We start from the raw sequence: 11,375 nt of genomic DNA on the forward strand, positions 1-11,375 counted from the left end.
ACCTCCATCAGCAGCACCTCCAAGACCTCTGTCTCCACAGGGACCAGTCCACCAAGCAGCACAGAACTCCCTCTGGCAACATCATCTCCAAATCCCAGCTCTCCGCCTGCCCCCAGCAGCCCACTCAGCACCCGGCTGCCATCTGCTCCCACTTCCACACTCTATTCCACAGCAGCTCCAAGCACCAGCCCCAGGCCTACACCCACAACCCTGAGGCCCAAACCCTCGTCCCCAAGGGCAAGTGCTCCACAGGAGTCTCCTACAACAGAGTCCTCTGCACCCACCACAGCCAAAACCAGCACAGTGCCATCGCCTGCTCCTTCTGCCTCCTCCACTGTGTTTTCAACATGGCTGAGCTCCTCACAGCCTGGTAAGGCTCCTCCTACCTGTCTGCTGCTTCTGCCTGCTCTCCCTTTTCCCGTCATTTCTAGCAGTGCACGTGCCTTAGACTGTTGTTTCAGTTTTTGCTCTCCATTCCCAGTCCTTCTTACATCAGCACTGTGGTTGCTGTCCTTTGCTATGGCCATGGGGCACTCGACTCTCCAGTGTAACCTGGCCAGTCAGTCTCAGGGGCTACAGTCTGTATGTCTTGCCTATTCCTTGGAGGAATATACATGTTCATATGGAAAGGATACTCTGCCAGGAAGAGACAGAGGGATCTTGCCTGTAAGAAGGCACTCTGTCCATTTCCCCCCTTTTCAGTGGAGTAAGCAGACAGCAACTTGTGGACAGGACCCACAGTCCCAGTCCTCCCTGTTCCAGAAATAATCAGTGCAGGACAGCACTGCACTCTTTGCTTGTATCCCATCATTGACTTGTGCCCACCTGCTTTACCTTCCCCTTTGCTCTCACCCTCATTGAACCTGTATGTTCCTCCCAACAGCCTTCACCCATAAAAAGTCAACCGAGCCACACATTGAGCCACCTCTGACCACACACAAGACCACAGCCTCCACCTCCATCAGCAGCACCTCCAAGGCCTCTGTCTCCACAGAGATCAGTCCACCAAGCAGCACAGAACTCCCTCTGGCAACAACATCTCCAAATCCCAGCTCTCCACCTGCCCCCAGCAGCCCACTCAGCACCCGGCTGCCATCTGCTCCCACTTCCACACTCTATTCCACAGCAGCTCCAAGCACCAGACCCAGGCCTACACCTACGAGCCTGAGGCCCATGCCTTCTTCCACCATGACAAGTGCTCCACAAGAGTCTCCTACAACAGAGTCCTCTGCACCCACCACAGCCAAAACCAGCACAGTGCCATCCCCTGCTCCTTCTGCTTCTTCCACTGTATCTTCAACATGGCTGAGCTCCTCACAGCCTGGTAAGGCTCACAACCACCTTCCTGCTGCTTCTACCTAATATTCCCAGCTCTCTTCCTTCCTTTCATTTGTCCATCCGTCCATCTCTGCCTCTAGCATTCCATCCAAGGACCACACCGTACTTGTGCACTTGTTTCAGTTGTCAGCCCTCCATTCCCACTGCCAGCCTGGTTCTTGGTGCAGTCCTGGGCCTGACAATGACTCTGCTTGGGCTAGAGCCAATTTCTGTTCCTAGCAGGGTTCCTGGTGCTATGTTTTAGCTGCAGGTCTGAGCCAGTGTTGATGATTCACAAGTGCTTTAGTGATTGTTGAGGAGTGCTAGCACAGCATCCAGGCCTTCCGTGTTTCTCCTCCTGCCAGCCTGGGAGTGGGCAAGGAGTGGCCATGAGGTCCTTCAGGGACACAGCAGCATAATGCAAAGCCAGTGGCCAAGGAGACACTCCCTGTCACAGAAAGTCATGCTGAGCAGTGCAATGGAGGGGCAAGGCAGTTTTTCAAAAGTAGCCATTGCTTGGAGACTGGCTGGGCATTGGCCAGTGGTGGGAAGGAGTGACTGCCTTTGCATCTGATGGGTGGATCTTGCTTTGTTTTTCCTTTACTGTCTTTGCTTCTAAAAATGTCTTGATCCAGGCACGCTTGGCTGTTCTTGCTTTGGTATTTGCAGTTCTCTCCACAATGCCTGAAGAGGGGGAGTGAGCAAGTGGCTGGGTGGGCACTTTGCATCCAGCCAGGGTCACCCCACCATTGCCTAGCACACCGAGGGGCCATGACTGAGTCGAAGTGTGATGTGGAGGCTTATGGATGGAGACAGAAGTCCAAACCTCCCTCTTTTCTCAGGAATACACCGTGCAATATAGGGCTGCTTTCTTGCTCATTGCCTTAGCCAAAGGCTTCTGCCCACCTCCTTTCCCTCATCCTCAACTGACCTGTGCTTTTCTCCTAGCAGCCTTCACCCACAAGTCAACAGTGCCACACATTGAGCCACCTCTGACCACACACAAGACCACGGCCTCCACCTCCATCAGCAGCACCTCCAAGACCTCTGTCTCCACAGGGACCAGCCCACCAAGCAGCACAGAACTCCCTCTGGCAACATCATCTCCAAATCCCAGCTCTTCGCCTGCCCCCAGCAGCTCACTCAGCACCCGGCTGCCATCCACTGCCTCATCCACATTCTCTTCTTTGGCCTCAACTGTCAGCACAATGCCTACACCTACACCCCTCGCTACTTCCACATTTAGGTCTGCTGAGAGTACTCCGTATTCTTCTTTCCAAAACACCACATTGTCTCCATATGGCAAAACATCTTCACCAGCCATTCCTACCAGTATCTCTGCCAAATCCACTCCACTGTTGGTCCCGACTGTTTTATCTACAACAACGACATTCACTCCCCTAGTGATCACTACTGCTTCTACAGAGTCGATTGAAAGAAGCACCTTGCGAACCACAACATTAACCACTGCCCGCACATCATCATCTCCTTCTTTCACCTCTCGACTTTCAACGTCCTTGTCTTCTATTGTGCCAGTGACAGTTCCACATGGTAATGTATATCCATAGCATTTCCTGTATCATGCTTTTAAAACTTTTTTTTTATTTTAATGAATGCATGAATTTTTTCTTTACATATTCTTTACGATACCATTTGTACCCAATGGCTCCATCTTTTCTTTTTGCCCCTTATGCAATTATATTTTTGTAGAGTAGTTGTCTGATGTCTTAGATTTCATAAGCCGGTTCCCTGCTATACAATACTGTAGACATTAAAAAGCATGAGTTAAAGAGTCTGACAGGATGTCGATCAGGAGAGTCACAGAACCTCTCTTTCCTGATCTTCCAAAGCACTGTAAGAAAGACAGCTTGTCCAAATAGAAGGTATCTTTTGACTTACCCTGCAGCCCTCTTGTTAGCTCTCATATACCCTGCACAGTTCAGCATTTTTGTTATCTCTTCTGCTGGATACTGTTTTCACAGTGTTTAAGATAGAGATGGTTTTTTTTGGTTCCTGTGCATAATTGATCACCTAATATTTTTTGATTGAAGGAATACCACTTTCTATAATTTCCACACCATTTCATGTAAAGTGATGCACACAAAGCAATATCTGTCTACTGCTTTGAAATGGAACTGTCCTACTTTAGGATCTCCAGTATAGGAGTCAGGAACATGGTGAGGATGCACAAGAGGTGTCTAAGATTGTAACTGTACCCTGTATAAGTAGCAGAGGCCTAGTTTCTACTCTTATTTAGAAACAGGCAGTTTTTAATCAGTGCTTTCTAGGATATGGTTTAACACCTCCTAAAAATAAACCAGTGACACACGCACTATTCAGTCTATGAATGCACTTTTACCGCATGGTTTCTTTTTGGGTGTTGATTTGTTTTAACTACTGTTTGTTTAACTACTGTTTACAGTTTGAGCCACTCTGCATTCTCTTTTGGGAGCTTTTAACATACAAAGGAGAAACTATGTGCAATGTGTACTTTAGCCACATCATACTGCCTTGTTCCCTATTGCCTTCTCTGTTGTCATATGCTGCCTTCACTGCTTGTTCTCTTTTCTGTGTATTTAATTCCTAAAGAAAGCAGAGTATCACTTGCAAAAGTTTACATTCTTCACTTGCCTTATCTTTTTCAAGAATCAGGAGGGATATGAGGCATCCTAGTAGGCCTGCCCCTTTTCTACTCTCCTTAATAATGAGATTATAAGTATTTGTATCTTTTTGAAGCACGTGTTCAAAACTTTCCCACAGATGAATATCCTACTTCCTTAGTTGGGAGTCCTCACACAGAGTCCTTCATTTTGTCATTACAGTCAGATCCACTGAACCAGGAACTTGGCTCTAACAGGAAGGAAAAATGAACAAAGCAGAATACCATGCTCCATTCAACCAAGACATCAGTCTTAATCCAGAACACTGATTTATACAAAGGGTTCCAAATAGTCATTTAAGAAAACTGTATTTATGGTTAACTACTATTCTCAAAGAGTGATGCGAGAATCAATATAGAACGGTGGGTACAGTTACCTGTAGCTGAACCTTCCATCTCCATTTCCACCATTAACACTGTCAGAGTGCAGCTTGGCCAGGTCAGTCAGCTCAGCCACAAGGCATGGCAGAATTACCTACTTGCAGAGAAATGATCAAATGCAAGTCTGTCCTTCATCCTGCTGTCACACAAGTGCTGCAGTACCAAAGAGGCTCATTTCAGTTTTAGCAGAAAAGAGCCTCAACCTGACTGACTGCTCGAGCACTGGGAAATGACAGTTTGACACAAGGAGGCAGGATTTGACCCTGCTTGCCCTTCATTCTCATGATTTTCACCTCACAGAATGGGAATTCAAGCATAGCTCTCATAAGCAGAAGGATTTTCCACAGTATAGTTAGGGTTTAAGAGCCTGCTTTGGATTTTGTTCACATTCTTTTCCTAAGGGAAGTGCTTCCAAACATTATCTTCCCAACCTGACATTACTGACTTTGCTCCTTCCAGTCTTAGTCTACTGTCCAGTTATTAGTTGTTTTATTTTCCAGTTAAGAAAATCCCAAACATATACTACAGTATTAACTGGTTTAATCTGTAACCTTTCTTTAACCACAGAACCTGAATGTGCTCAAGAGATCCTTGTGCAGGAGCACGTGTGAGTGGTGCATGAATGGCCTTTGTAGTATTCAACATCTTTGTTCTCCTTCAAATAAACTTCAAACACTATGTTTAAACTTCTTGGAAAACCTATGTTTTCTGTCAGCTTTTAGCTTCATACAGTGCTTAAGTGTCGTGCTTCAAGTCAGGAGAAAATATGAGATTGGTACATGTAATCATTACCTGCTATGTACCATTAGGCATTCTGTCTTGTAAGGAAAGTTGTGAACTTACGTCTGCCTACAGAAAATACATCCTTAAAATGAGTAAGCTAAGCATTTTTCCAGTAAGTAAAATCTACTACAATGTCTGAGAACCAGAAATAACTCCACCAGAATGAGACAGTTGGTTGTTTTACATGCATCTTTGTGTTCTCAGTAGAGAATTAGTTTTTTCCTGCTGGATTGAATTTGCACTATGTTCTTAACAGGATTTTTTTTGCTCATTTGTAATTCCACCAACCTCTCTGTTCTTAGTTGTCCTCCAGGGTAAGTGTCTCATGCACCTTCAGCACCCAGTTTAAAATCTCCTCTTGCTGTGTTACTCACTTGTGATTTCTTAATTATCTCATGCAGTAAGAATGGTTTTCCATGCAACCAAGTATGGAGGCTTCTGGCATCTAACAAAGGTCACTCAAGAAGACCAGGATAAATTTCTGCCATAACTTTTTTTTTTACATTTTACAGACCACTGTAGAGAAGTTGAATATGAAGAAAAAATAACTTACAAAGGCTGTTCCGCAAATGTCACTTTAAGCCGATGTGAAGGATCATGTCCATCTTCAACAAAGTAAGGATAGCTGAGAGGCTGCAGAGTACTGAAGTTGTTTTTCTTACTTGGTCGTCTGTAAGGAGTGGTATTTTATGAACTACTGCTCCTTAAAATCAGGGTTAGAATGTGGTTAGAATCCACCCAGTAATATACTGTGGTGCCATATAAAGCAGATAACTAAAACCAACGTTCATAAGGTCATTTATTGTATGGAGATTTACATTCTAAACAAGGAATGTCATCTCACTTCCCTAAGTTTTTGTTGAGTTTTTTTGTTTGTTTGGCTGTTTTTTTTTTTTTAATAAACAGACATCAACGCTATAGGTTTGGGGAGCTATTTTGTTGTTTTGATTGTTGGGAATTTGGTTTTGTTTGTTTGCTTTTTAAAGATAGAAAAGGTTGTTTAGACTACAAATACCCATTTTCAAATAGCTAAGACAGTAAAATAAGTAATTTCATCTAAGGTACATAATTTCACTTCAGTTGTTTCATAACATTCTCCTATTAATGTAGTTCAGGTATATTTTATAATTGCAAGTGTGCTGTCTGAGCCTGTGCAGTTCTGCTTGCCCAACAGGAGAGTATTCAACAGAAAATCAAGGCTTCAATACAGTGTAGCAGTATTAGTTCACAGTTATTTGGGAGAAAAAATTAAAATCCCCAACAATCCAAGCCAATACAGTGTTCAAGAATAGGAAAGCAATGAAGAGTTTTTCCTTTGCAATAACTAATTTAAATTAATCCTGAATCTAAAAGCTATCCCCTTTCAAAGCAAGCTCAGGTGTCCCCTAGCATTCTAAAAACTGACTTTGTATCCTGAGAATATTCAAAATGGCTGTGAACCCCAGAGGAAAATTTTTAGAGGTAAGGTTTGTCACAATAATTTAAAAAGTTGGAGTTAAAACCCAGCTTTAACTGCAACCAAGCAAACTTTTCTTCCTTTCAAAAGAGATTTAAAAAAAAAAAAATATTTTTTTTAAGTCTCTTGTTCCCATAGCTGAATTCTAGCCTACCTTTATACTGCTGCCCACTGACACAGACAGAACCAAGTCCAGCAGCAGGCTGAACACTGTCAGGAATCAACAGCATAAGAAAACAGCAGTATCATCGTGAGAGACTCAAAGCCTCACCTGCCTGTTCAAGCAGTCACTTTACCTACCTGTGCTTTATTACCATGAAGTCAGCAAGATACGTGCAAGTCTACTATAGCTTTGCTAAGTGACCTTACAACCCAGAACTGATATTACTGTGCAGTCACCAGCTTAAATTCTGGTGCTAACTGCTCAGAGGAAGAGAGGGATTTTCCTTCCTCCATGAACCATGAAAAGGGAACAGCACAATTTAGCATTTGTGTTAACAGGCCACACCAGAGACCTTTTGCAAACTTTAAGTAGTCCAAAGCACAGCTTTAAAAGGATTAGATCCACAGTTACATGACAATGTTCAGAAGTGCAAACTTCTGGGAAATCAAATCTTATTAGTTTTTCAGTGAGGTCTGAGGCCCAAGAGATGATGAGAACACCCTCTTTTAAAAAGGAAGGCAGCAGCTCAGTACACTTGAGCTCTTGCAGCACCCATTGTGAGAATGTCAGTCACTTGCTGCACTGTCTGTAGTTCTCTAGTTGACAGAACCATTAAGCTGAGGGTCGTGCTCTTTCCTCTGAACCTCCCACCACAGGGAAAAAAAAAGAAAGTGCAAATATTTGAAAAGCCTGAAGACTAAAATGCTGTATCCAAATGCCAGCTCATTCTCCCTCTCTTCCAAACAGGCTGAATGTTGAGAACATGATGGTCACCACAGCATGCGGCTGCTGTCGGCCACTTCAGCTTCTTAAGAAGGAACTCCAACTACCATGCCAAGACCCAGATGACCCTGGAAAAAGGCTCACTACAGACATAACTGTATTCAGTGGTTGTGTTTGTAACTTTGACAGTTGCGTACACTAGCCAGGCCTCAGATACTGTTGTTTTGTTGTTGGTTTGTTGTTTTTTTTTTTTTTTAATTAAACACTGATCACAATTTAATACTTTCATAGTGACTGCTCATTGTTGGGTTCTCTTGTACTGATTATCCAGGATAGACCTGCAGTCAGGCTTCTGAGCAGCTGCCTGGACTATCAGTGAACTTGAGAGATAAATTATTCCTGATCAGGAGGGTGGGGTGCAGAGAAGAAAGAAAGAAAGAAAGAATGGGCAGTGTGAAGTTCGGGAAGGAAGACCATGTCAGAGACTGGCCTTGTTCAGGGTGATATATTTAACCAGAGGCTAAAAACTGGCCCATGTACTGTACAGTAACAGAAATGTGACTTTCAAATAAAGTAGAAGGAATTAAATTAACTTTTCATTATTTGGCCAATTATTTTAACTGAAAATAGTCTGTTAGGTTCACTAGTTAAAGTAAGGAGCTGTGGAATAGGCCACTACTTCACTGGGAGAACTGACCCATTCCCTTTCCTCTGAAGGTAGGCCGCAGCACTTGTGCTCATCATCCATAGATGAGTGCTGTTGGAAAGCAAGGAAGGTGCTCCATGAACCAAAAGCTAATTGTGAGGTTTCTACATGCACCCTAGAAACATTACTAACGCAGACACATAATGGCTTTTGGATAACACCGAAATTTGAGGGCATTTCTGTGCAAGAAATCAGAGCCCATACGCTTTTAACAGGACACAGGTTCACTCAGAAGCAATTTCTACTTGCTGCCAGTCAAGAGAATTCTTTATTACTTTTTTGCAAATCATTTAAGAAAAAGCTGTATGAATGCATAAAAGCTCATAGTGTATTTTTTTTCTGTTTTAGCAAGTTTTAGAGAAGAATCTGAAGCATACATTTAAAGCTTAAGTGATGTTATTTAGCAGTTTGAGTACTATTTACAGTGACATCAACTTTTTACAACTCCTGCCCCTATGTAATACAGGTGTGGGCTGCTTAGCCCCAACCACATCCCACTGCTACTCCAGTTTACTGCAGTCTGCACTGTTAATGTACTTACTGTTATTAAGCACTCTGGGAAGAAAGATTTTACATCAAGGTTTTGGTTGGTTTGTTTGTTTTGTTTTTTACAGTAGACATGTGACCAAACACAGCAACAAAACCAAACCCACTCACTGGAGGGAACAGAGATCTTTAGACCAGATAAGATTCAAGTGAACAAAACCCACTAGTTTTCAGAAAGGAATCAAATCAATTGTTTCACAACAACCATTCCATGCAGATATTTCTTATACTTTTTTGCTCCCAGACAAAAAAAGGACAGTTTGATTACTGTTCTAATCATTTATTTAATCTTAATACGTTCTTCTGATGAATATAGTCTAATATATAGTCTTCTATATGAAAATTCTCCACTTAATTTGACAGAACTTTGTTTTATACAAATAAGACAATCACCATAAATGTTACATACTGGAGTGTAGGTCAAGAATGAACATATGCTACCTGTTTTGCTATTCAGTTATTTTCACATGTCAATGCCTGAAAATACTGCACTTAAAAACAATAACACTGTTTACTGCAGAAATTACTTTGTCTGCTTGACAGGATACATCACTGGTAAGTTAACCATCATTCACAAACAAAAAAAAAAAATCAAGTATTTGTCTTTAATTTGTTCACTTTTCTGCTCATGGCTTCATTGAGCTGACATTTAATATAAAGAGTGAACAGTCATAAGCTTAACACAGTCACCACTGAAAAGACACTTTTCCCTTACCCCTCCCTCCTTCCCATGTTTTAATGCACATTTTAGCACAGCTTGAACCAAAGCAGAGTGAAATAAAGTAGTGCAGTTCTCAAGGTGTCCTTTAATGAGGGCACAGAACATTTTTCGGGGGGGGGGGGGACGGGGGGACACAGATATACAACAGGATTTTGAATATATGAAACAGAAGCTCCTCCCCTGTCTTTGTTAAGACTCCCTTTAGATCAGCACATCAGACTTGTAATGTAGCAGCCAACAGCACGGTTAACATAACAGGACTAATAATGAGACATACAGCATCCAGAGGAAAAAAACAGAAGGTATCCCATTAGTATTTTGCCAACTGCCCAACATGACTGCAGGAACTGCTCGTGAAGATTTTCAACAACAATATTTATGATCGAAGAGTCTTCATTAAGAATTATTTAAAAGGCCTTAAAGGGGCCAATTGTTCAAGAGAACTTTTGCAGAAAGACCGGGCCTTTAGCCAAATTTTCAGTCTTAATATCCATATTTACCAGCCATTTCTGGAAAAACAAAACATATCCCCCAAAATCCACACATCACAGCAAAACCTTTGTTCCTCATTTTTCTCTTGTACTCAAGCACAATCACTACCCTTCAACCAAATCCAGTTATAATCTCCCAGTTCCATCTTTTAAACTCAAAGCACTGAAAACAAAAAGCTCAATCATGGAGAATCCTGTCCCCTGCTGTGCACTGGGCAACATGACAGCAGCCTCATTTAAGTGCATTTTCAGTGTCATCACTATCACCCAAAACCTTTACTTCATGGGCATACTTGTCTGTATGTGTGTGAGACACCAGTCCCAGGCTGCCTTTAAATAACCTTGAGGAAATCTTGGTCTGAGGTTCACTTCTCACGTCAGCAGCAGATGAGTTTGTTCATCATGATCTGGAGTTCTCACTGACAACTGCCCACGGTTTCTAACTGGGCTACCTCACCTGCTTTGGTTTTGCAGCCTTTGTTTGCACCTCAAGGCAAATTTCTGTCCACTTACTACTGCAGAGAGGCTGCAAAGAGTTTGCTGATGTGAAACAAAAAGACTCTGGTTGTAAAAACCACTATAAAAGCTGAACGTTTTTGAGTATTCCACTTCAGGTTTCAACAGAAGTTTTCTACACCATGTTGGACATTTTTGCCACTGACAGAAAGGAACTGTTCAGATATCGGGTATTGAACCTCTGAAGTTTTACCATTAATGTACATGGGGAAAATATTGTTTAAAATTACATTTTCATCTACGAGTGCATGCCTTAGAGCCCTTCAAGGGCCCATTTCCTCTCATTTCTTTTATACAATACTAGACCCTGCAGTTAATTGTATCACATCATTAGGACTACTACTTGTGAAGCCTGATGGAAAACAGAAAAAACAGAGAACAAAATATTTAACTTCACTGAGTAACAAGGAACAAGTATATACTCATTCACCACCTACCAGAGAAGCTCACCTCATTATTAGAGATAAGCAAAAGGATTAAGAACAGCTTTTGTTTTCAATCGACTTTCCAAAGATCAGAAAACATAGGATGTAAAATATTACACAATTAATACTTTAATACTCTGGTCCTGTGACATTTTTCAAATACAAAGATTGGTGACACTCAACACAAATGTTCACTTGAATCAGATTCAAACACATCCTGGAATATGCCCTCCCATCCAGTAGACAACTTTACAAAGGTTTGACTCTACATTAACATCTGATTTAACCTTACTGAGCAGCAGTACATTGGTTCTTTCAACTCAGAGCAGAGGAAGTACCCGTTAAAGGTACTGAAGCAGAATGTTTACTAGCTATTTCCAGCTGAAATCCTTGAGTACCACATCTAAAACAACTTCCCTTCAACAAGGTTAAAAGCCTGACCTCTGCAAAAAAAAAAAAAAAAAAAAAAAAAAAAAAAAAAAAAAAAA

At 42.0% G+C, this 11,375-nt stretch overlaps 1 protein-coding gene across 1 annotated transcript; it reads left to right on the forward strand.

Moving 5' to 3' along the window:
* Positions 1 to 2,123: 2,123 nt before the first annotated feature.
* Positions 2,124 to 8,067, forward strand: LOC114069897 (mucin-6-like). Its single transcript, XM_027907007.1, has 4 exons — positions 2,124 to 2,868; positions 5,653 to 5,755; positions 7,507 to 7,681; positions 7,816 to 8,067. The coding sequence occupies exons 1-4, from the start codon at positions 2,124 to 2,126 to the stop codon at positions 7,816 to 7,818; spliced, it is 1,026 nt and encodes a 341-aa protein (XP_027762808.1). The 3' UTR covers positions 7,819 to 8,067.
* The last annotated feature ends 3,308 nt before the right edge of the window (positions 8,068 to 11,375 follow it).

Source organism: Empidonax traillii, unplaced genomic scaffold, assembly GCF_003031625.1.
Source record: "Empidonax traillii isolate 1590-97213 ecotype Southwest subspecies unplaced genomic scaffold, ASM303162v1 scaffold1391:size172105, whole genome shotgun sequence".
NCBI lineage: Eukaryota > Metazoa > Chordata > Aves > Passeriformes > Tyrannidae > Empidonax > Empidonax traillii.

Excerpts from the sequence above, each read along its gene's own strand:
- LOC114069897 (XM_027907007.1), top strand. The coding sequence starts at position 2,124 with ATGGAGACAGAAGTCCAAACCTCCCTCTTTTCTCAGGAATACACCGTG. Across the intron at positions 2,869-5,652 it reads GCCAGTGACAGTTCCACATG|ACCACTGTAGAGAAGTTGAA; the intron begins GTAATGTATATC and ends TACATTTTACAG. Across the intron at positions 5,756-7,506 it reads TCATGTCCATCTTCAACAAA|GCTGAATGTTGAGAACATGA; the intron begins GTAAGGATAGCT and ends TCTTCCAAACAG.